General features: G+C 31.3%; 1 protein-coding gene and 1 pseudogene across 3 annotated transcripts; one reads left to right on the forward strand and one right to left on the reverse strand.

Moving 5' to 3' along the window:
* Positions 1-9103: 9103 nt before the first annotated feature.
* On the reverse strand, positions 9104-11846 carry LOC112693535 (annotated as a pseudogene).
* Positions 11847-14971: 3125 nt separating this feature from the next.
* Positions 14972-19432, forward strand: LOC112693580. Of its 3 annotated transcripts, none has more exons than XM_025568704.1 (4): positions 14972-15239; positions 15888-16082; positions 18034-18439; positions 18528-19432. In XM_025568704.1, the coding sequence occupies exons 3-4, from the start codon at positions 18037-18039 to the stop codon at positions 18953-18955; spliced, it is 831 nt and encodes a 276-aa protein (XP_025424489.1). In that variant the 5' UTR covers positions 14972-15239; positions 15888-16082; positions 18034-18036; the 3' UTR covers positions 18956-19432. The 3 variants fall into 3 exon arrangements, with proteins under 3 accessions (XP_025424489.1, XP_025424488.1, XP_025424487.1); XM_025568703.1 differs by having other exon boundaries at positions 15891-16082; XM_025568702.1 differs by lacking the exons at positions 14972-15239; positions 15888-16082 and adding an exon at positions 16098-16276.
* Positions 19433-27210: the final 7778 nt, after the last annotated feature.

The following is a 27210-nucleotide window of genomic DNA, read 5'->3' on the forward strand; positions in this document are numbered from 1 at the left end:
TAACCTAAATTTATCGCGCAGATAATACAGATAACGTATTTTGTTGTTATTTATTAATTTTTTTTATTGAACGGAAAATATTTATTATTTTCGTAACTATAAGGTGTAAAATATCTATACTGTTAAAATTTAGAAATAATTATTATAGGTATGTATTAGTTCAAATCATGGTGCAGAAAGATCTGCTCTACACCGGGGTTCAAATAACACCATAGATTTATAATATTATATTATAAGTCTATGATAAACACGACTATCGTATGTTGATATCAATCGTTCGCGCGAGCCAAGGTTTATAGATTATAAATAATAATCTATTTGCATTTTTTTTTTGGGTCATAATTATTTAAACGAATACATTAATTTTCATATTGTCAAGTTTTTATTCAATATGATTCGATATTTGATCATCAATATGTCAACAAATTCAAAAAAATATTCTGGAGGTTCATCCTGTGCTAACGTGCAAAAATTACGCGAGCCAGTTTAAAAACCAGGAACTTAATATATCATTTCATAGGTATAGCTTTAATTTTTATACTAATAAATAAAAAATAAATAATAATAACAAAATACTCAGTGGTATTACACAATATAAATACTTCTAGGTATATTATGTATTATATTATGTTTAGATTTCCATAGGATCTTGTTTATAAAAATCAGTGGATACAAAAATGTCGACGAGGATAAAAGTGGAATCCCTTAAAGTCTTTAATTTGTTCTGTACATTTTACTGCACATTCTTTTGTTCGTGATTTGAAAGCAGAACTCTTAGGTAGGTATTCATTTATTTATCTTTCTCATACTTTTTTTAACAATTCATAATTATTTATCATTTATAAAAATGTTTTAGGATACACTCCTAAAGTTCGAATTTTAAAACCTGATGCAGTTCCAACATTAAATTTACCAGCTAATCATAACCAAATTGTTGCTTCTACATCAGCAATTAATCGAAAAAAAGAATGGAAGCTAAACAGTTAAAGAGGAAAAAACATTAGTATTATTTCATAGAATAATATATATATATAGGTATTTATTTACTCAGCTAGTATAGAACTTTGAAATTGAATTCATTTTTTATTCTTTATTCTAATTTAAATGATACAAATAAAGACAATTTGTTGTATGAAAAGAGTAAACTGAAATTAAATATAACATATTTTTTACACTAATTATTAATTTTAAAAGTATTTTGATCAAATTAATACTTCTAACCCAAATAAAAATGAGTTTTATTCAAATAATTAGATTTTATACTCATGAATATAAAATTATAATAATTATAAAAAATATAACATAAACCACTATTTATTTTTATATTGTCAATAAATAAAATGTTTCTTTACTGCCAACAATTGATGAGGAATCAATGCTCTCAGATACATCACTTTCTATCAATAATGATTATGAACAGTTATATCATGAACTTAAAAAAAAAAAAAAAAATATATAATAAATTGTTAGCTGAATATCACAAACTGGAATCTAAGATTAAGCTAATGAATCAGCCTGTAGCAGAATGAAAAATTTAAGACTTCAAATTTAGAATTGAAAACAACTAAAAAAAAAATTATTTGTAGAAGTTATGAATTTTTCCCTAGACAAAACTAAATCCGTTGAAATTAAGCAAAAAAGATACCAATTCTTCAGTTTTTCTCAGAATCAATTAAATCTATTATTGAAGAAAAAACAAAGAGTTCGTTGGACAAGAGATGAGATGGCAAAGCTTTTACATTGAGGTACCTAAGTAAAAAAGCTTATATTTATGTATAAGATGAACTACACTATCCTCTCCTTGTGAGAACTATTTTTTATTTAATGTTTTACCTAGTTTTACTACTATTTACTAGAAGTATTATCTTATTATTTACAGCATATTTATATGTATTCTTTTCAGAATTATCATCCATTCAACGATGGGCAAAAACTATAGAGATGAGATATGGTATTCTATGTGACATGTGGAACAGGGTTACCTAAACCGTTAATTTTTGAATAAATAAAAATAATCAAGAGACATTGCCATCAATCTTCAACGATTTGAGTGCAGCAGTCAATACATTGGAGATATTGAGGAGTATGCGATGTGTTGCTCATACTTTACAACTATCGATTCTAGATGTATTTAAAATAGAAAGTATATCCACTATAAACAAATTATGGAGATTGGTGAAGATGTTGAGATTACCAAAACATTTGGAAGCTCTCAAGAATATGGATATGTTACTATATTATTATTCATAATAACTTATTACCTATATTATCATAATAATATTATATCATCTTATATTGTCAAAAATAAATGATTGGCTATTGGATTTATTTTGGCTGAAGCTTCTTTAATTCTTTCAAAGTCACATTATGCTGTTGATGTATATTTTTAATCCTTATCTTAGTTATTATTAAAGATAGGACTAGATGTAATTCAAGTTTTAGATTTTGATATTAAAGTACTAATTATTCTTCAATAATTTTAAATTCAAAATAGTCAAAAGATAATTTTGATTCATAACGTTATTTTCAAAGTTCGAAGAATGGTTTAATTTATGTTATTTTATGTGTAAAAAGTTTAAAGAACGTATTAGCTTACTACATTTTCTTGTAATTGTTAAAAGAACTTAATAAGTTGTAATGATTTTCTAGTAATTGTTCAAAGAACTTGATTGGTTATGACGCTCATCATGTCAATTTTTTAAAGAACTTTTAAGATAATAACGTTTTTTGTAAAAAAGGTTAGTAAACTTAATAGTTTATATTGTTATTTCATATGAAGGACCAATAAACAAAAATTAAATAATTGATTTAGTTCTATTATATTTTGATTTATGAACAACAATAATGTTCTTTGACCGTTTTTTTTACGTTCCATTCGGAAACCCTGGTGCTGAAGATCATGAAACTAAAGGGTGATACATACTTAAAAAAATTATGAAAAAACTAATAGTCCTGATATTTGACGAGGATAATATATCAAGTACTCTAGAATATGATGTATTACATGACGAATTTGTTGGACCCCATAATTATATAAATAAAATATGAGACTAATTTAAAACTAAAATTAATTATTACCTACATGATTTTGTGTATCATAAATTTAATAACAATAACGATATACTGTCAATTTGACTTCCAATACCCTTTTTTATACTAAATAAACTATTAAAATTTATCACTGCATTCAAAGTCCAAAATAATACTAGAAATACTGACCATTTCTGGTAATATAAAGGTAATGTGTTTCATTTTTATTATATACAATATAATGAGTAGTTACTATTTTTATAGTTATAATAAATATAGTGTAGCGCGCCGTCGGTTACTTGATGGTGCAACAATAATGTCTATTGCAAGTTATTCGTCTAAGCGTTACGATAGGAAAAGTTCAATAATTACTCGTAAAGAATACTATTACTATAGTATTTAATAATATATTTAATACATAGAAAAAAAATTAGCAAAGACAATAGTCAATATTAAAATAATCAAATCCAGGGGCGTCATTTCAACTTTTTGAAAGGTATGCTAAAAACAAGGCAGGCCAATGTATTATATACTAGTTATTACAAAAAAAAATTTTCTCGCTACACTCAACAATTTCATTCTTCGACAACAGACGCGGATCCAGCCCCCTCCCACCCCGTCAGAAGTATCAAAATGTATAGTATCTAATTTGTTGTACTATTAAATTACATTATTTTGTGTTATACCAATCTAATGTATTGTTAATTGTTATTGTCACCAATTTTCGTCTTTATTTTTATAACATAAATATATGAAGTGCATAGGCAAGTGCAAACTCTAAAAGCCGGTAGTGCCCATATATTATCATCGGCCCTTTAGTCAACCATTTTATAAATACAACACATCTAAATTACATATACCTATTTAATATCAACACACATCCTATATTATCTTACATAGTTTATAATATAATAATAGTAATAATAATAATAATAATAATAATTATAAATTATAATATAATATAGTTTAAAGTTTTTTTTTTTCAATACTTTATATCATACAGGTACAAGTTAATTAAAATAAAGGTTAACGAATATAATAATTATGAATGACATAGATAGAAGTTATATAAGTATTTTATGTACTTAGAGAGACATTTGTCTATTACCCATACTATTGAACTCATCTATTACTGCATTTAAATCTACCTTTGATACCATTTCTTGTTCCGTAAAAAGTAGTAATAATGACTCCAAACGTTCTTGATCCATTGTACTGCGTAATTTGTTTTTTACAACAGTTAATTTTGAAAAAACGCGTTCACATGTACAGCTGGTTACAGGTATGATCTTAAACATTTTTAAAGTTTTAAAAACACAAGTATATACAGTGGAATTTCTAGAAGTTTTCAACCAATCAATCCATTCATAAACAGATTCAATAGTAGCACCATTTAGTTGCATAGCATTTTGATAATTTTTCATAAGTTTCAGTTCAGTAATTAAATCTTGCGTCAATCCACAGTACGTGTACCCGAGTAAATAAAAATAACATATTAATATGATATACACCACTAAACGGGTAGATTACTCAGTGATTGAGATGCATGAGTTCAGAATTGTATGTCATTATAAATGGAAAACCCTACATAAGCTCTTATATTTATTTTTTAAATTTATTGAAATGTTAACATGTATATCATATTGACTCATATTTAATAATTCCGATTACAAGATATCTTTGTATATCTTATATATCTTTTTATATATCTTTACTATATTATATTAGGCCCTCCGCACACGGTAAAACTGTTTTGCAACGAGAATTTCAAATCAGTTGCGCGAGCAACCGTTTGGCGATTTTGCTTATCTAGCGTAATAGGAAACCGCACACTTGTCGATCAAAACCAAATCGGTTTGTAATCAATTTCCAACTGGTAGCGTGCAACTGTGCTTGCAGGTCGAATTTCGGTTTCAGTTGCGTGGTTGCATTGAATTAATGATTAATTTATTACTTAAAACGTATTAAAATTATTATTTTATTATTATAATTATTATATAATACCATTTCATATTTTTCTCTATATATGGATGGGTCCAATATTCCCTTCGTACTAATTTTCGTTTTCTACGGTATTGATAGTAGTCAATTATATCATCTTCATCAGAACTACTCGACGTATTGCAAAAGTTTAATGTTTAACTATAAAAAAACTTCGAAAAACTTTAAAAAAACGCACGTTTTTTCCGAACATCAATTCGCATACAACTGCGTACACTGGTCAAAATTCGATCGAACTCGTGTGCGGAGTAAATACATAAATTGATTGCAAACTAATTGCACAACAATCGCTCACGCAACTGATTTGAGATTCTCGTTGTAAAACAGTTTTACCGTGTGCGGAGGGCCTTAGTTTATTATATATACATTTATGATCAAACTATAACCATATGCTTAACAACCGCAACATCTATAAATAACATATAAACCGCGTTATCGCGACCAGACTAAACCGATTCTCCGAACCGTCGGAAATCGGTTTGAAACGATCACAAAGGGTTGCGGTTTCGCCGATAAAACGCTAGTCTCATCCGGGCCTAAGAATATTTATGCCAAAATATGTCTATATACAATAATATATACAAACTTTCATCTACAGAGTGCACATAGTGAATTCAAAATTTTTTTTTTAAATTCTCTTTAAAATTGAATTTTGTAATTTAGGTAGATCAGAGGCATAGGGCGCTTCGGCCCATGAAAAATCACAGGGCGTGCCTGGCCACGCCTATGATGAAGTGTCGATAACAACAATATTATTGCGACCGTATGAGCGACGACAACCACCAGCCGGCCAGCCCAACCGACTCATAGTTTTGTTCTAAAAATAGTATGAGATTCCATGTTTATTTTGTTTACAGATATTAAAATCTTCCTTATTCCTGACTGCCTGAAATATACATATTTATAATACAGATATCAGTTTATTTCTAGCAGTACCTATAATAGTAATAATTGTTGTGTTGACAGTTGACATTAGATTAGACACTTTTTAGTCTTTAGTTAGACAACCGTAGATATACACGCGTACTTGTATTACGTATAATTTCCTTAGTAATCGAAATTATATTTCTCGTAATACGCCGTTAAAAGTAACCGCGATTTATTCTTTTAATTTAATTGGTGACGTTTGTATTATAGTGTAAGTTGTTATACTGTAATTATTTCATTTTATTCGTTTATTGAACAAAAACATAATGTCTAAGAGGAAAAATGTCGATATCACAAATTTTTTTTAAAAAAAAAAAGTGCAACTAGTGCAAGTACTGTGGAAAATGATGATCGAACAACTGAGGAAAATAAAAATCAAATTGCAGTGGATTCAAGTGAGTCGTCTTTACCATCAAAAAAAAAAGTATTCATTATACATTTATAAATAATCAGGAATTGCATTATGTACTATTGCATTTATAACTATTTATATATATAATAATAATATAATATAATATATTCGTATTTAGCAGTAGGTATCTAAATATGTATATTTATTTATAATCCGTCCCCCCCCGTTAAGATAGGCTGGATCCGCGCCTGTTCGACAATATAATAATTTAATATAATATCATATTGTATATACCTACCTAATAATCCCAAGTCAATACTCAATACCTACATTATTTTATTTCAAATTTTATTATATTTTTTTGTAGACACTATGAAAATAAAACAAATCCTGAAATTTTTAATCACACATAAGTTATTTAATATAAATCAAACATTTATTTTTAAATTATTTCATTTAAATAATAAAATGTTAATACATATTAACAAAAATAATTTAATTATATTTACTATTGGTACAGTGGGTACCTTCTGACTTTCATTTTTGCAAAATCATCAACTGCATCGTTCAAATTAATTTGATTTGCTTTTTCGATTTCAACTCCAAGAACCATTAAATCGTTTAATCTTTCATCACCAATTGATGTTCTTAAGAAATTTTTTATCCCTTCCAGTGAAGAAAAGAAACGTTCATTAGATGCTGTTGTCACCGGTAATGTTAACATTATGGACAATATTTTTGTTGTTTCAGGAAATGCAAATGGACCCGATCTTCCGTCGACGCGAATTGCTCGCGTTGCGAACCGAGACCGTCGTCACGTCGGTCCTGAAACTTTCGTTTTCTTTCGTCAACGCGAAAGACGAAGCATTGAAAAACTACGAGCAGATTTTCGACCATTGAGCCGATCTCGCACATTCGGTAGAAAAAGTTCTTGACACTCTGACGGAACTCAAAAAGTCGTCGGTCTAACACGAGCGAAAGGTATTCGATTACGTGTTGAAGTACTTGTTCAGCTAGATCGAATGCTTCCGAATGTACACCGCAGAAGCGTTAAACCGATGTGCCCATCTGTTCGGTGGTGTAATCGAACGCGGTTTGATATCCGATTCCGAGGCTCTAGGAAAGGCCTTATACTGTTCAACCTCAGCGACTTTTTGGGTACTATTACGACCACGTTCAACAAGTGCAAACCTACCGAAGCAGCGGATATCCAGCTTGTCAAGCGACAAGTTAAAGCATACACGGTTAATGATCGTCAGTATATGTATTTTATTATATCATTAAAAATACATTATTATATTATTAAAATATTATATCATAAAAAATTTTTTTTTGATTTTGCAATGCGAAGTGATATCAAAAATGACGCTTTAAGGGCTAACTCATTTTCAGTTCCCGTATTTCGAATTAGTGTCTTCTGAGCTTTCAATTTACTCTCTTTTCTTTTAAAAAAAATCGATTGACTTACTCTTATACTGCTGGTGTTTTGTTTCCAAATGTCTTAGAAGTTTTGCTGGAGCCATAGAACTATTAGTTAAAATTTCCGAGCAAATAACGCATTGAGGGCAATTATCTTTATATGTAAATCCGAATCCTAGGTATAAGGGATCGTATTTACGAATTTTCGGTTTCTTCGGTTTTGGTTCCAACGAAGATATTACATCACTCGTTAATGGTGTTGGTTCCTCAGCAGTAGTAATAACACTAGTATTTGGATTTTTTAAAAAAGAAATCCAACTTCTTTTGTTTACTCATATTTTAATAAATTGCCACACACAACTGACGAACAACGGTTAACGGAAGACTACGAATGGACGAATACGTACTGAAGTACATTGGTAATATTATACTTCGTAAAATAAAATTTTGTAATAATATACGATGTGGTTAATAATAATTATTCGATACTGTCATGCCATCGACGTTGCCCTTATCGTCATCATTAACAATATAATAATATCTCATACAATATATTGTGCACGTCTAACGGGTTTTCCTACTAGCTGCCTCTAGAATTCTAGCTTTTTTTCTATTCTTAATATTTTGATAAAAACACAGCACAGCACTTTCGCGGAACCCTCAAGTGATCTTCGCGGAACCCAGGTTAAGAAACACTGTTCTATAAGAATAGAAGGTAAAGATATATTAATTGCTCCACGTTTTTGCAGACCAGCATGTGTACCAAGAGAGTAATGAGTTTCAAATTCATCAAAATAAAATAAGAACGGAAATAATATTTTATTTGGATTTTTTTCATGTTTTTTTTTCCACAAATTACTTTGAATAAAATTGGTAACATTCATCTTTAATTAACTTTTCTGTGTTATTTACCATCATGTTTAAAACATTTGGCATTTCAAATTCCCTAACCTAATCTAAGTTTAGGTAATGGTATGCTATAAGCTTTCATAGGAGTAGAAACAGCAATAGTAAGGCCGTTTTCAAGTTTATCATTTAACCGATAACCCAAATTTATAGGTTTTGGTCTAATTATACATCTAGTTCTTCTAAAGCTTTAAATCTTTGATGTTCAGTGTTTAAACGTTTGAAAGGGTTAGTAATTGTGTTAAACATTGCATTTATTTAAGTTTTGCATACGAAACGAAATACGAATACACACGTTACAAGTTACAACAGTTGAGAGACGAAATTACAGTAATTCGCACAAATGAAATGATTCCACAACGCGTCATTGATGAGTGCGTGAAGGCTTGGAAGCACCATAGATTCACAATAGATGATTGATCTATGGAGGAACCGACAAGTGTAGTGTACCTTACCAAGGCGCTTAAATCAATTCCACGGGTCGTACACATTTGATAAGAAAGCTGATAAACCTAAAATTAAAAAAAAAAAAACTTAAAAAAATATATAGGAATCTACTATTATATATAATGCATAAGTTTATTATAACGCCACATAGGAGTATTAATGGCGAGCCAATTGTCAAAAATATAGAGGTACTGTTTCACATCCTGCCCCATCCCAAATGACGCCCCTGGAGCGCTGGTAGGGTTTGAATAAAAATACTTTATCGAATATATGTTGCTAGATAGCGCTAAAGTAGTTGTACATGATGTTATGTCTCGTTTACACCTGATGACCGCTCGGCCATGAAATTTATTGAGTAGTTACTTTGGATTACCAACTAGAATAAAACTAATAAATTAATTGTCTTAGTTTGTTTCCTTTGGCTCACTCATTAAATTTAGTGGGACAAAATGCGGTCAACTGTTGTAAAGAAGCTATTTATAGTTTCTTAACTTTATTTAGAACATGTACACCTTTTTTTTCAGCATTGACTTACTGTTGGTAGATTTTAAAGTATTCAATCAAGAGATTGTCAGATACAAGATGGTCTGATAGAGATGATGCATGTTATTCATTGAATAAAAAAATATATGTATATATATATATATATATGAATAAAGTAGTTATCTGTTGAAAATTATTTAACTTAGATTAGAGAAAATGAAAAAGAAAAACCAATTCAATGTGAAGTAAATATATTTAAAATACTGAATTCATAAGAAACATCTTTCTTGTCAATTTTTTTGGGGAGACTTATTATATAGCTTTATTATAGTTAGTAAAAACTTCAGTGTAAATATTTAATATTTAAATTAACTAGAGCATTGTTGTTGATCATTGTCAACCATTAATTAACTACACTGGCGATATTCATATGGATAGAGTATGAAAGTTATAAATAAAACTATTATTGAAAAATGTGGTACCATGAACTTCAAAATGACTGAAAAAAATAATTACAAATTTAATGATAGTTCAACAGAAAACATTTTTACTGATTTTAAAGTAAATACATATTTTGCAATGTTAGATCAATTTAAGCTAGAATTGTTGAAAAGAAAAATTGCATACAACTACCTATTAAAAAATATCCTTGCTTTTTAAATTTGTTTATTATTGCATAGGATTGATAAGAAATTATAAAATTAATTTGAATAGGAAGTAAAATAAATAATCATTAAGTATTTATTTATTTTAATCAGTATGCGCCATACAATGTATATAAAAAAATGTAAATTTTACAATTTAATTTTAATTAGATTCTTGGGGTTGTTTGGTAACACTTAATTATTTAAATTTGGTTACGCAAATGATAAGCAAACTCGTACGTGTGAACTTACAAAAAGTATATTACGATATTTATTTTCAATTAACGTGTATGACGATAAACACCTTTTCACAAACACTATGTTCGTTATTTAATATTTCATAAATAATTTGTTAATTAAAATACGTAAATTCCTGCATTTTCAGTCATTACCTTTTATCCCCCCGAGTACCCTTGCGTATCTTTTCGGGTACCATTAGTGGTACGCGTAACCCGGTTGAGAAACGCTGATTTAAATTAACCGGTGGAGTACGATTGCGCGCGGTGCCGGAATAACAAAGAACACGCTTTTGACTATTCAAAAGCGTACGATTACGCGTGAAATTGGATGCGACGTTGCCAACTTATTATTAAAATTTAAAGTAATTATTATTATTAAAAAAAATTATAAAAAATTTGTTATTTGTCGTATATGTTGTTAGGTTAAATTGTATGTGTATTGTATGTTAAAATGTATGTATTAAATTATATGTGTTTAGGTTAAATAGTACAAATAGTTACAAAAAATAACAGATACTTTATATTCACACTCAGTCTAATTTAATAAAAAAATCGTTGTAATAAAATAATATAAAATATTCGAATAGATATCGAAAAAAATTTAAATTTCAAAGCCCTAATACCTATTTCCAATTATGGAAATTATGCAAATACTTAAGTAAGTTTTTTGGTGTTTTATTTTTTAGATATTTTTCGTGTTGCTTACTCACAAATTCGATTATTTTTTAGTTCTTCCTTTGATTTTGGCTTGCTTTTTCCTTTGGAAATGGTTGATAATTTAGTGACGGTTTCTGCCTGAGTTTCCATAAGCGTACTTATAACAACAGATGTCGGAGGATGAGCACTAGTAAACTGGCCAATATATATTCTATGGAAACTTTCAGCCCCGTTTGTAGTTCTGAAATGTATGAATATAGTAAACAATATTTTTTTTTTTTTGACTTATTAGTAAATATATACCTAGGATTTAGTGATGGCGTTTCATCCCATTAAATAAGTGGAAATAAACAACCAGGTTCAACATACGTCTCCAAAACATAGTTAGAAAATAATTGTCCATCTGTAATATTTGGACACGTACTTATAAGCTCTACAAAAGCATCCTCCACGTCATCTGGAGCGATGAAAGAAAATCCAAAAAATGATTTAAGCCATAATTGTAAATCGTTCTTTTGATCGTTGTATGCCATTCTTAGCTTTGTATTGCCATTAATCTGAAAATTGATTTTGATTAATTATTTCTAAAAATATTCATATTGATTCAACTTACTTTGCGCCACCAAGCTTGTCCTAAGTGAAAACGGCATGTTTTAATTTTGACATCCGGAAAAACTTCTTTTGTTGCTTGAATAGCACCAATTTCAAAATCAATGTGTAATATTTCAATTTTAAAAAGTAGTGATTGCTTTTCACATATATTAATTAAATATTTCCATACATTTATGTATGTGTTTTTAAATTTATCCTTTAAAAAAAAAGTATACCAAAGGTACGTAAACACCGTTTTTATAGCCATGAATGGTGTATAATTGCAAAAAAAAATTTTGGAGCATAGTCGAATGTACCGTCCGAAAATATATCTGTGCAACTTGTCAAACATTGAAGATTCTCTTCAGTTGTTAACCAAATAAAAGTGCAATCATCGGGTAAATGTATAATTTTTTTTCCCTCTAAACATTAAAAAATCTTCATTTTGTAATTCGTTCAGTTGCGTAATGGCATTTTCTCAAGATGAAGGTTAAGGAGGAATGTTTTTTCTTCGTTGAATATACATAGCCTTTCTAACTGATTTTATATCATTATATTCTAACTCGGTACTCACGCTATTTATAAGTTGACTTCTAATTATTTTTATTGGCCGGGTAGCTATGGAACATAGCTTTACGCTTACAGTTTTCCCTTAGAACTTGCCTTTTGATTTTTTTGAGTAGAATCTACAAGGTGGTTATGCTCACCAGCAATTTTTATCATTATTTTATTGTCACTTGTCATTAGGTGCCCATACACGAGCTGATTTTATAACGGATTTGGTCTCTGACGGATTAAATCCTCTAAAAAGTCCTATCGTGTGTGGTGTTCTAAGGATTCAATCCGGCAGATTTAAAATCCAACGGATTTAGTCCAACGGTTCAAGTCTCTCGCTTTGCCACAGACTAAAAGACCAGGTCCGGCGGACCACGGACCTTGATAAGAAATTTTTGTTTTATTGATAACTGTTGTAGTCCGTCGCGTAAATCCGCAGATCTTTCAGAACGTCTTGAAAGACCAAAGGACTAGGTCCTCAGCATAAAAATCAACGGATTTCCTCCACTAACCAGCGGACATGGTCCGCTGGTGGATTCGCTCCGCGAAAAATAGCGGACTTTTATTTTCACGTTAGTGGACACGTTAAAGGACCTAGTCCGACGGACCAAATCTTTCAAGGACCTAAGGATTTAGTCCGTCAGACCTAATCCGTTATAAAATCCGCTCGTGTATGTCTACCTATTAAGACTGTACAAGTACACTGCTTTTTACAGCACCTCCATCTATTATTTCCATCTGCCCGCTGTCTGATATGTCGAAATTTGTGTTTCTTCACCACTAACAAATCACTCCCCCTTTCTGAACTTATTATGAAAATTTTTATTTTCCATTTTAAAAAATTAATTATAAATTGTTAACAATGCAAAAAAATATACGTTGACAACTAAAACACGAACACGAACACAACTGACATTTCAGTAAATACGTATAGACATACAATGCGAGATCATAGTTTAGGTATATTTGTACATGTGAGAAAATTTACAATAAAGATAAAAATATGATCTATAGTAAAATTATCTACTTCTTAGCGATGGAAAGTTTGTCTGGTATCGGCGATATTAAGTAATAAATAACGTACGGATCACCACAATCGGAATCTAATCGGATATTTACCATGCACCTATAATCTGTATATTTGGCAACGTTGCTTAGAAGCCGAAAAAATTTAACACGCGCAATCGTACACCTAAAAAGAAGAACACTCATCAAAATTAGAAAATATATTTTTGATTTATTTATTTAATTCTTTAGATAAAAAACAAGTTGGTAATCAAAATCTCTTCAAACACTTAATATCTGAGATAAATTTTTTAGAAGAGTTTGTTATTGATGTAGTTGTAAATAATCAATCATATCAAATTTATTTCAGTTTAGCACTAATAGTTGGGGACAATTTAGGTTTACATGGTATTCTAGGATTCACTGAATGTTTAGTTTCTAATTATCATTGTAGGTTTTGTCATAGTTCTAAAGAGGAATGCCACATACAAATTTCCTAAAATAACAAAAGTCTGAGAAATATTGATAGTTATAATATAGATGTTAATACCAAAAATGTTGCACTAACTGGAATTGTTGAACCATGCATTTGGAATAATGTTAATTCATTTCATGTTGTTTATAACTATTCTGTTAATTTAATGCATAATTTACTTGAAGGTGTATGTAATTATGATATGTCATACGAAACGGTAAATATGTTTACTAATAATACAAATCTGCAGGATTTATACATTTGCCACAAGTGTAAATACATTTATTTATACTTATTTTATTTTTTACACGGAATATTGTGGTCACAATGGAGAAAAAACAGCGTGTAGGTTGTAGACGTATGCACTTCAGGAATATGCTGTAATCTTATTATTCAAAATTAATTTAATTTCTGCTATTTACACTAATAATAGTCCGGCGATAAGGTTGTATACTTTTTGATTATTGTTTTTTTTAAAAATGTTACTCTGAAGTTGTGCCAACGGACACATTATTTACTAATGTAATTCAAATTTAATAAAGAACATTGTTATTTACATTTATTTGTTGTGTTCAGATTTAGTAAACAGATCATTGAATTAGTGGCATATTGAAATCTGAATATTTCAAAATTATAATATTACCAACAGAATTACTTAAAATACGTCAGAGTTTGGATATATTTTACTATTTTAGATTAGAACAATTACTATTTCGACATAAAAAAAAAATTAGATCTGGATGTGCGAGTGTCAGCACTTTTCGGGCTAAGTATTTAGGAAATATTTTTATTTATTTGGTTTGTTCATTTTCATAATTACCGATTGAGGTACATGTCAATCGAAACGGTATAAATAAATAAAAATAAATATCATTGGAATACAAGACGAGTAATAGATTTTTACAGCGATTACTGTATAAATTTTCATACACCAATGTGAAATATTTTTAAAATCCTTCATCGCTTAAAAACTGCCACTCCGAACATATTACAATAAAAATCGCTACTCGAGGCGAACGTCGTTGTAAATGCACCAGGCGGTACGAGAAACCAGTCGAGAGACGATGACGAACAACGGATTTTACACGAGGTGAAACGTTAACGCGCGAAGAAACGTTGGTAGCGAAAATCGGCGAGGGGACACGTCGCGTCACATGGTCAACATGATCGTCTAAGCGCGAGCAAAATGGCGACGGTTGATAACATACAGTGTGACCAACGTCAGCGTTGGCGGTCACCGTATTATTGTTACGTGAGCTGTAATATAAATATTCCGAACGTTTGTCGATTATGTCGACAACAACAATAACAACAATAACAACAATAACAACAACAACAACAACAACAACAATACATTCGTACGACTCAATACACATACGTCGAGCGTAAATCGCACGTGAAACGTGTGCAAATCGGTCGCGCGGAAGCACGTCACTGTTGTACTCAATCCGACCGAGCGGAGGACGATTGCGAGCGCAGTTAAGCGAAGCCACGACGAACGGCACACGGTGAGTAACCCGTCGCGGTATCGTTGCGGTCGTGCGTTGAACACGGGCATTCAGGACCGCGTGCGATCCGTAGGGTTAGGCGGAACACGCGAAACGGCCGCTCGTCGGACGCGGTTTTTATCAGCATCACGTGGTCACCGAAACAACGTCGCGCGGCACCGCCATCGCGTGGACCACGTCGTTCGCGCACAGTGACCACGTGTCGGTTACCCGTTCTCCTCGATGGAGATACGGACGCGGCCCGCGCACTACCCTGGACGCGGGGACGAGACTGATATACGGAAAACGGAAACGTGTTTTCGAGGACGTTAATTTCAACCCGTTCCGCGTGACGGTTTTTCACGCCGAGGAGACGACCGCACGAGCATATTGGCCGGGCCGTGCGAACGCGTTTTTTTTTCATCGGGTCCGGTGCACGGGCTGGCCCCTGAAAAGCCGACCCGTGCACGAAAAATCGTAAAAATCGTCGTACCCACCGGCCCCGACAGGTGTTCATCGCCGAAATAATACTATCATTAAAGCACCGCGCGATCCGAGTGTTCTTCTCGTTGATATCGAATCGAACATTTACAATTATAATAATAATAATAATAATTATAATAATAATATTAATTTAATCCCGTGGTGTTTTATATTATTTCGATGAAGAAGAATTGACACATTTCGCCACGGACGCCGAGCGTTCACTTTTACCGGACGACAACACCGCATCAGCCGCTGTCCGCGAGACACGCGTCGCCGCAACGCCCTGTTCAACCGTGTTCAGCCGTCAAACCGTCCAGTGTCTAACCGCAGCCGATAGCTACAACAACATTGCGCTCGATTCGTCCGCGTTGGTCTCAGGTACGTAGTGAGTCACTACTAGTGACAAAGTATACTGTTGTTGCCGCGTGATTTCCGTAAATACGCGTATCGTTTCGTGTATCGTATATCGTTTCCAATAGTTTGCGAACAACATTACAACCCCCCGGATACAGTCAGTGAGCGAGGCCTGTCCCGGAACCGGTGGGCCGCAGCCTAAACGATCCATGACTAAGGTGACCATACATTTTCATCGTCAAAATGAGACAGAAAAAAATATCTTCATAGTTTTGATTACGAACAAATTTTTTCTTTTTTTCTAATAATTATTAACAAAATTAAGTACCATTATGGTATGAACAAAAAAATTGAATTAATTACACTTATTAATTAGTAACTCAGTTTTATCATAATCAACTTTTTTCTATATACATATAAAAAAGTTTCGACGTGAAGAAAATGGTCAACGATTACTGTAACACTGAAATAATGAACTATAAAAATAATTTTCCGTTTGCCCTGATGTGGCTTTGCTTATATGTATATTTTATTTTATTCCAATACACCGTACCCGGCCCCTGCCATTGTTGGTCGTCACTCGTCATGCACACATACTAGTTAAATATAATAAAAATAATAATCCATCATCGAATTAATATTGACCATCGTTATTTTTTACTACTTTCTGCAAATAGGATATTTTAATGTCCCGAAGATACTCCGGGGGATGACGAGATGCAGACAAAAAACGGAACCTTAGCTATGACACGCCCTGGCGCGCTGCACCGCCGTTGGTACTGGCACGCTATCCTGTAATCCATGGATTTCTTTGTCTTCACGCCAGTAGCGCAATTATCGGGAGCGTTGGGTGTGCAAATTCACTGGGGGCCCCGAGATCTCCTGATATTACCTTTATCCCTTACGATATTCCTACTATAATTTGTATTATACACATGTTACATTATTTGTTTTAATATAATAACAATAAATAATAATTATAATAAACAAGAGTCTTGGACTGGACATTATCACAAGGGCCCTTTACTATGAAGTTGTGTCATTGCTTCGTGCCACGTGAGTCCAACACACATCGCGCATGTTCCCCGTGATAGCCGTCCCGGCACGTCGTTTTCCGCGACCGTTTCATGTGTACGCGTACACCTATGTGTTGATTGGGTTAAAACGCTACATTTACCGTACATTTTTCCCGACCTTTCTTTCACAATTGTGTGCTCAAACCCTTCCGGTCACGGTACGTTCCGCAGTCCTCTTGCTTGACGAACATCAGTTCCGTTTTAGAACGTATCATAAATATTTAAATGTTTGGACTGGGAATATTAAAATTTGGGAGAGGTTAGCCCCCCCCCCCCCCGACTACTACTATTTGTACCTATGCATATTATAATCATCTCAAATAGTATGTTTCATAATATAGGTATGTGTGTGTGTGTCATTGTGTATGTATATTTATGTATTATTTTCCATGTTATATAATAGGAATGGGCAACTTAAGTAACTTAAGAGCCGATTTTTAGAACTTTAAAATCTGGCGGACTGTAGTAAAGAAAGCAAAATTGAAAAAAAGGTCATTAAAATTGACATTTAACATTTATTTTACAATATTTAATTTTGCGACTGAATCAATACAATAAAATAAGTACCTATAGCTATGTTAGCTATGCCGATATGGATATATATATTATATTAAGACATTTAATGATTTAACTGGAGTTTAATAATAGAGATTAATATAATATCTACATTTTACAATCAATGTGATAAAATTAAATACTGATAAACGCTAAAATGTTATGAAGTGATTTGAAAATTTTGCTTGAACTAAGTAAAAAAAGTACACACCAGTTGCTCATTCCTTATATATATAGTACGATTGTACCAAAATATTGTTAACTGCTTAATTATTAGCATCAAGTATGTTTATATATTATTTATTTATATTGTTGTGTTAATTTCTTTTCTTTCTTTACATTAGGTAATGATCAACAAAATGAAAATGTTAAAGTTGTCGAATATCGAACGCAGAAAATTAATGAGACTGAATATTATACGTCATAGAGAAACACTTTTAAAATATTTAGGAAATATTGATGACACAACTTTAAGAAATAAAATAAATAAATTACATCCTAGCAATGTAATAGATTCAAATTTAATTGAAGAACTTAAACAAGAATCGCCAGTAAAAGTCGAGGTTAAAGAAGAAGTAATTTATGAAGAACAACCGAAACCCAAGAGTGAAGATGAGATCTCTGTTGGATCCAACAATGAATGGCAAAGTATTTGTGAAAGTAAGATTGAGACTCCTGTTGAAACCAGGAGATCAAGCCGCTTAGAATTAGTTAAAAAAGATGCCCATCACAGTACACGGCGTGAAGATTGTAAGTACATAATACATTTTTATTTTTTAATTATAGATAAGTATGTAATTATTCTGTTATTAACTATGTTTAATTTTATTTTTTTAAGTTGTTTACGATGTACCACATGCTAATGGTATTAGATCGAATCCGAAAAAGAACTGTTCCAAGCGGCAAGTAACTGCGTCCCAAAAAATTCCTATTCCTGTTAAAAAGAATGCTAAGGTCTTACAGTCTATAAATAATCGTGATAGGTCATTACATAATGCTAAAGAACGAGCGTGTCGACAGAAAATATCAAAGTTATTTGATAATCTGAAAAAACAATGTAGTTACTTGGAATCCAATAGGCGCTACCCATCTAAACACAGTATACTTATGGCTTCTAAAAAAGAATGTGATTTGTTAAAGATTTTTGAAAAAAAATTGACTGTGGAAATAAAAGAGTTGGCTGAAATTAATGCAAATTTGAAGAAAAAGTTAGAGGAACTAAGTAATGTAGACCATTCTAAGAAATCGAAAAAGTATATAAAATGAGTTTTTAGTCAAAGCTCTAACATTGAAAATACTGTGGTAAATTTTTTCGTTGCAAATTGATCCAATTTTCTGTTTTTGAGTAGTAATTTATAATTTAGTCAACAATTTTTATTTGTAAAGAAATTTAAATATTTGTGAAATAATATTTTTTGTATAAATTGTAAATTTATATTTCTCAATTGTATGTTATTTACTGTTTGCCATGGTGTAATTTAATATTATGTTAAATATGATGCATATCATACATATAATTTTTAAATATTGATTTTAAGAGTGCTATTTATTTTGATAATATCTGCATAAAATCTTTATTGACTAAAGTCTATAATATACGAATTTATTACATTATACATGTTATATCGTTGGAAAAGTATATCATATAATATTATTTTTAATATGCTCAAACTTATTTTTAATTTTTTTTGCCCGATTTGTACAGTTTTTCTCTATATGAATAAATATATTTGTTTTATTTAATTGTATTTTCACTATAGATATCTTTTGTACAATCTTGCAAGCAGGAAGTGTGTTTTATTTTTTAAATAAAATACTTTTGTTTTTAATTATTGGAATAGTACAACATTTTATAAAAAGTTTTAAAATTATTTTGTTTTTTTATTGTTATTAATATATCTAAAAGGATAGATAATAAATAATCTATAATTCACTAAATATTCTTTTTATTTAAATTTTGTTCAGTTTAATCATTAACAAAATTATCCGGTTTATACTTCAAAACTATATTACATACTCTATATACAAATTGAAGTACATGCATATACATTTAATAGTTTTTCTAATAATTTATTTAATAATAATTTAATTTTTTTTTAAAGACAGTTAAATTATGTGATAAAAATTAATACACATGATTTCTATTTATATTTTTAGACATTACAGATTGTTTATTGTTTATTTTTTGTAATCATTAAAATTAAACATACATGTTTTATAATATATCATGGATGATGTTACACAATGATGATGCACGATGGACTTACATTTTTGAGGCGAATTAAATAAAAATGGTTCAAGATATGAAAAAAAAAAAAAATGTAATTAGTGGAAAGTATATAATATAAGGTTTTTTTTTGTTATTTTTTAAAAATTATATCGCCCAAATGATGGCCTTGGCGAGCAACGCACATGTAAAATCGTTCTCGAATATTGTTCAACACCCTCGCTAGTATATCGTGTGCAATCCCTTCGATTTCTGGACAGATTGCTTCCTTCAGTTCTTCAATGGTTTTTGGTTGACGTTAAAAAAACCAGATTTGAGGTACCTCCATAAAAAGTAATCACATAGGCTCAAATTAGGGGAGCAAGAAGCCTATGCGATATCTTCCCGTAAGATCAGGCGCCCAGAAAACATTAGCATGAGAACTACGTGTTATTGAAACGGGTCGTATGAGCAGAAGATCCATCTTGTTGAAATCAGAAGTTATCATTATTTAGTAATTTATGTAGTTCTTAAATCTTGTACCCAATTCAAAATCGTATTCCGACACTTTCATTTGGATTTGAGCTAAACCGTGTACGAAATGCTCTCTGCGTTGCAATCACACATAGCGTTTTTGTAAAATTTCTCAAAAACAAAACCATGTTGTTCACCTGACTGCATCTTTGTGACGATTAAAAACTCCATGATCCTATTTATCGTGATAAACCACTAAATTTAATCAGTTTTATTACGTGATGATTATTGAAATATAGGAGCCATTACGCCGCACCCTGTATTATAAGGTCAGGTAATTTGTTTCTAAAAATGTTTAGGATATTTCCGGGATTGAACTCAATTATCCGCGTATGCGCTTGAATTATGATCTTTGGCGTACGCAGTGGTATTTGGCATTTAGTAGTAATTTTAAAAAATTACACTTTTTAGTACTCTCAATAAAATGGAATTCTTTTAGTGAGGCCATTGAATGATCAAGTGGTGGGTGATATATATTTGTTTACGGTTGGGACACTTAATAGGAGAAATTATATAATATAGCTGATTATAGGCGTATATAGGGATGTCTTGGGGAAGGGACTTAGACTTAAATTAAATTTGTGGATATTTTTAACCAAATATTAAAGCTGAACGTAATACAACGGTGCGAAAATCCTATTGATTTCCACCAGACATGGATCCAGAGTAATTATTAGGGAGGAAGGCATTTCATATTGTGGACAAAATATAATATATAAAATTCAATAATTCTATAATATAAGTATTACTGTTAACCATAAATATTTTTTAACACTGTAGAAGATTAAACTTTCAACTAAGAGTTTAAAAAAAAAATTAACGTAGGAACATCGAAAAGAAAAATTGTTATTTAAGAACAATAAAAAAAAAAATTAAAAATTAAATTAAATTCAAAATTATAGAGCGAAATCTAATTTTATTTTTTATTTTTGAAAATATATCAATACATAGTTGCTATAGATAAATTATAATTGTTATCATTGCTTGACATACAGTGCTCGACTTGAGGGGTGATGGAGTACCCCAACTGATATTTAGAAATTTTAGCGTTCCCCTACTATTATTACGTTATAATTATAATGCTTAACATGTTCTGGGAACAGTATTTTTTTTAAAGTAAACAGAGCCCCCCCTTCTTTAATTATGCCGAGTCGAACACTGTTGACATATAATATTATAATTTTTTTTCGTTTTGTTTCGTGACATTTGAGGGGTATCTTTTCCATTCCCTCCCCTCCTTGTATTCGCGTCTGATTTCCGCATGAATATTTTTGATATTATCCCTAAAGTTATGCATTATTAAGGCAAGTTTTGAAATATTAACACTCAATTGTCTAAATTAATTAACAGGCATTGTTCAGAGAAAACAAGGACATTAACAATGTTTATTTATTTTTATAAATTCTAACCAAAACATATTTTAGGATGAAACAAATATTAGCTGCTTGTGAAAGTTTCGGTTAATATTTCGAAACATGACGTCACCGAATGGGAACATTTTAATAACTGTCGAGAGGGTGACATAAAATGTACCACCCTCTTCCCCCAATAAAAATAAGATAAAATTTTTTCTTTATTAATATTACATAATTGTAGTAATTATGTAATAATTCTTAAAGAGTTTTCTGAAAACATTAAGAACAAGAAGAGCCAATTTAATTGGACACGTACTGCGTCATAACAGTCTATTAAGCAGAATAATGGAAGGTGCCATTGAAGGGAACAACAGCAGAGGCAGATCACCACTGGACTACATTAGTCAAATAGTTAGAGATATGGACTGTAGATCTTATTGCGAATTTAAAAGGAAAGCTGAGAAGCGTCAGCAGAGGAAAATTGCTGCCAACCTGCTTTAGGGCTGTTAACAAAAAAAAGAATGATTGTAGTAGTAGATAGTAGTAAATAATTACATTAATATAAATTAAAATTCAGTAATAACCAATGTATAATTTAAAATAACAAAAAAACTTCAAATATATAAATTTTGTCTAACCTCTAAACCTACATTTAATATAGCTGCTAGGGTCAATTGTCTCTCCAAGCCATCCATTAAATACGGACCTATATGTATGCTTGACAGTTGCATAAATAATTTGTTCAGGAAAAAGTTGTTATAGACTATCAAAGGGGCATGAAGAGCGGTTTGAGGTCTACAACTTCACCAACCTGATTGAGCGCTTTATTTCTTTTAATTATAGAACTTCTTCAAAGCTTGGGATATTATGTTGTTCTAGTGGAATAACTAAGTTATTTATTTAGCAATTTAACATTTTAAACAAATGTTAGATAATGAATAATAATGATAATACTTAGATAATTTCGGGCATGGCCATTTTCGACCAAAAATGTACCCTTCCCTTTTTTGCCGATTCACTTTTCGACCAAATTTATAATAGGTTCATTCCCTTTTCGATCAAAACAAAAATTTAAAATAATAAAATAATCATGTACAATTTGTGTAAATAATTATTAAAATATTAATATAAAAGAGAACGATATTTTGTATCTAATTTTGATCTTTTATCGTAATGAAAATTGTTTCATTTTTTTCAAAAAATCAGAACTTTAAATTTAAAAATGTTAGGACTTCGCTCGTTACGCCTGCCGGTTCTACTTATAAACTCAAGTGCCACTGCGTGGCACTTTTCGGGGGGATGGGATTTCGCCCCAAGGGAAATTATAATCTAAGCCTAACCTAGTTTTTGTACAAGCCTTGATACTGTTGCAAATGGGATTATGCTTTGTATGTGAATCCATAACCTCGCTACGTGAGTAAAACCTTGAATCTTCATTAATATATTATAGTAGTTTCCATCATAATCAAACATTGTATATCATTATTTTATTATTTTAAATTTATGATATACATTTTTGTTTTGGTCGAAAAGTGAATCGGCCGAAAAGGGAAGGGTACGGTTTTAGTCAAAAACGTAATCGCCCATAATTTATATTTTTATACAAACTTTTGCGATGTTTCATGGTACAGCGGTAAGTTTTCATCGATCATTTAAATGTGTATGTTACGGTGAATGATGTAAATGTGGTAAAAGACGTCATTCCCCGGTAAATGACATCATTTACTTAAAAATTGGTAAACGTTGTAAATGCAGACATTCTCCGGTTATTGTCGTCAATCACCAGTTTGATTGGAGAATGATGTTTAATACTTTTATAAACGAAAATCCCAACTAGCAATAACGTCGATAACCCGAGTAATAATGTGAGATATTTTTTTAGTTTATTAGTTAGTATCGACGGATATATTATAGCGAGTTGTATTTGCTACGAATGTGTGTTTTATAATATTATTTGTAAAAATTTGTGACAGAAATGATAGAATATGGGGCGTTGAAACACAAATATACACGAGCACAAATTTCTCCATGTAAAGAAAAATTTCTAAAGCTAGATGAAGCCATGAAAAAATTAAAGACAGGGAAATAACATAAAGAGAAGCAGCAGGACATGGAATAGTTGGCCATCAAGGATTTAATCGATGCAACTGCAAAACTGGTTGTGGTACTAAAAAATGTACTTGCAATGCAGTGGAAATGTTGTGCAGTTCAAAATGTCATAGTAACCAAAATTGTACAAATAAATAATTTGTAATATGCACGTATTTTGTTATTTTATTATTTTTTTATTTTAACAATAAATCATTATTATAAATAGTACCTATAGTAAAAAAATCAGTGTATTATTTGAGATTTATCATCATTTACCACTAGTTTTGGTAAATGACATCAATAACCGGTGAAAGATGTACATTTGAATTTAAAATCTGGTTTTTTACATCATTTACCTACATAATCGAATCATTTTAGTAAAATACGTCATTCACCGGAGAATGACGACATTCACCAATATTAATCTTTTACCGTAACATATACATTATTCAAACCGATATTATATTATACATAAATATTATTATAAATTATATAATATAATAGTATACATACATATTGGCAGTAGCGTACATTCAATCTTGCTCTGGTGGGGGTCTAACAAAAATAATTGTTATCTTTTTTTTTTCATTGCACAGATAAATAAGATAAATAACTACTATAAATAGATATTATTTTATACAACTTTTTTACCAATTTACTCATTCGGCTATCAGTAGCCGTCGCGAATAGTCGTTAACTGCGTCTCTGCCTGTGTCACATATTACGTAACAATAATAAGTAATCCGCATGCTCCCTTGTAGTGGGGCTGGGTCCTCCGGGACCCAAAAATCTACCAAACCCATCAAGCGTTCAAGTAGTACTGCTCTATCACCTCCAAGTGTAAACAAAAATCGTTACTTACCTCTATCAAACTTAAACGAAGACGACAACGATGATAATATGAGCTTAGTAACTCATAGTGACGGTAATGTAGCTCGTCAATCTACTGAGGTTAGTCAAAAAATACCACCTATTTATGTACACAATATAAAAGATTTCGAAAATTTCCATAATTCACTAACAAAAATGATTACCGACGAACTTTCGATTACTCAAACCAAATATGCCTTAAAAATAAATTTGTCCTCAATCGACGACTATAGACACGTTACGAAAAGTTTTGACGAATCTGAAATTGAATACCACACCTACCAGTTGCCTTCGGAAAAACCACTCTCAATAATAATTAGGAACCTTCCAGTCTCAATCTCTGAGGAGTCTGTATTCAAAGCGCTGACAGATTTAAAATTCAGCGTAACCTCTGTCACACGGTTGCAAAATCGATCTAAATGTCCTATACCTATTGTTGCAGTCTTACTATCCATATCATCCAAAGAAATATACTCCTTAAATAGACTTTTACACTGCGTCGTCCTAGTTGAACCTAGGAAACCCACAAAAGGTATTCCACAGTGCACAAACTGTCAACGCTTTTCGCACACTAAAAAATTCTGTCATCTCCCCCCAAGATGTGTTAAATGCGCCGGTGACCATCATTTTACCCAATGTGTTAAGGAGATAGACACTCCTCCGAAATGTGTAAATTGTGAAAAAAGCCATCCAGCCAGCTACAGAGGGTGTACTTATTATAAAGAAATTTCTAAAAGCAAAAACAAATTTAACTCTAAACAGCCTGTCATTAATAAAAATATTACGTACCAATCAACCCAGCGCATCGTAAATAATGAGTATCATAATGAACCGTTATCAAATGATTACGTAAATACAAAACGTAAAACTTACGCATCAGCTGCTAAATCAAACATCACTACGGATAACGACTTTCTCAAAACACTTCTACCTCTAATAAACTCCTTTGTAAGTCAACTAATGCAGAAAATCATTGAAAGTCTGCCAGTCATCATAAATAGTATTAATTCTAACTTAAATGTTCAACCATAACACAGTTGTATTAAATTGGAACGCCAACGGATTAAAAAATAATAGAAATACTTTATCAGCATTTCTTAACCATCATAATATAGATATTGCGTGCATAAGCGAAACACACTTATCAATAACTGACAAAATTAAATTCCCCGGTTATATAATATACCGCGCGGATCGAGTCACACAAATTCGTGCCATGGGTGGAGTAGCCTTACTAGTTCGAAATAAAATTATACAGCAACAAATGCCTATAACCGGTCTCGAGTGTTTGGAAGCCGTGGCAGTTTTAATAAACATAAATAATAAACCAATTATGGTCGTTAGCGCCTATCAACCACCCAGTCGTAGAATGCTTATCGCTGACTACGATAAAATATTGAGCCTACACAATTCTATTATAGTTGCTGGTGACCTTAACTCCAAGCACACTAATTGGGGCTGTCGCGTCAATAACCCGAACGGTGTCAAACTTCAAAATTTTATCGCCAACACTCCCTACTCAATAGCTGCACCAAACGAACCTACCTACTTCCCTACGGACATTAATAGACTACCAGATATTTTAGATATTTTATTATTAAAATCAATTCCGTTTGTATGCATGCAAGAAACTCTCGCTGAGCTTGACTCAGACCACGCACCTGTAAAAATTACATTAAATTCTACTTCTCAATCTTATCAGTATAATACTTCACTAATTAAAGGCAAACCAAACTGGGATATATACTCTAATCAAATAAAAACAAATTTAAAAATACCAAATAGTATACCTTCTATTCAAGCGGCGGAACAAATATCAGAACATCTAATTACTGTCATTACGGAAGCCGCACAAGCCTGCTTCAAACCCAAGACACATAATAACTCTCAAAATATCAGTTTTATACCACACTTTATACTATCTTTAATACGTCAAAAACATGTTGCTAGACGGAATTGGCAAATCCAAAGAAACCCGGCAACTAAAAAACTCTTAAATCAACTCACTAAAAAAGTTAAGATAGCGCTACAAAACCACCGCGTATCGTCTTATAATAACTATTTATCAAATATGCATCCGGGTGACACAAATTTATGGAAAGCATCCAAAAGACTGTTAAATCAAGATATAAACACTATTCCCCCTCTTCGTAAAGACAATCAACTAGTGACTTCTGATGCCAAAAAATGCAACGTCTTCTCAGAAATGTTATTCAACACGTTTTCTGTTAACCAAATCTCTAATACTAACAACGACCGTCGAGTTCTAAATTTTTTAGATCTACCCGATTACTCTGTCCAGAAACCCATGGTACACGTAACACCTAATGAAATTAAGCTAATTATAAAAAAATTACCAAACAAAAAAGCACCAGGAAACGATCGCATCACGAACATCATGTTCAAGAAGTTACCCGCTATAGGTCTCGTCTTTATGACTTCATTATTTAATTCTCTGTTAAGAC

Source organism: Sipha flava, unplaced genomic scaffold, assembly GCF_003268045.1.
Source record: "Sipha flava isolate LNK unplaced genomic scaffold, YSA_version1 88_pilon_pilon, whole genome shotgun sequence".
NCBI classification, from domain to species: Eukaryota; Metazoa; Arthropoda; class Insecta; order Hemiptera; family Aphididae; genus Sipha; species Sipha flava.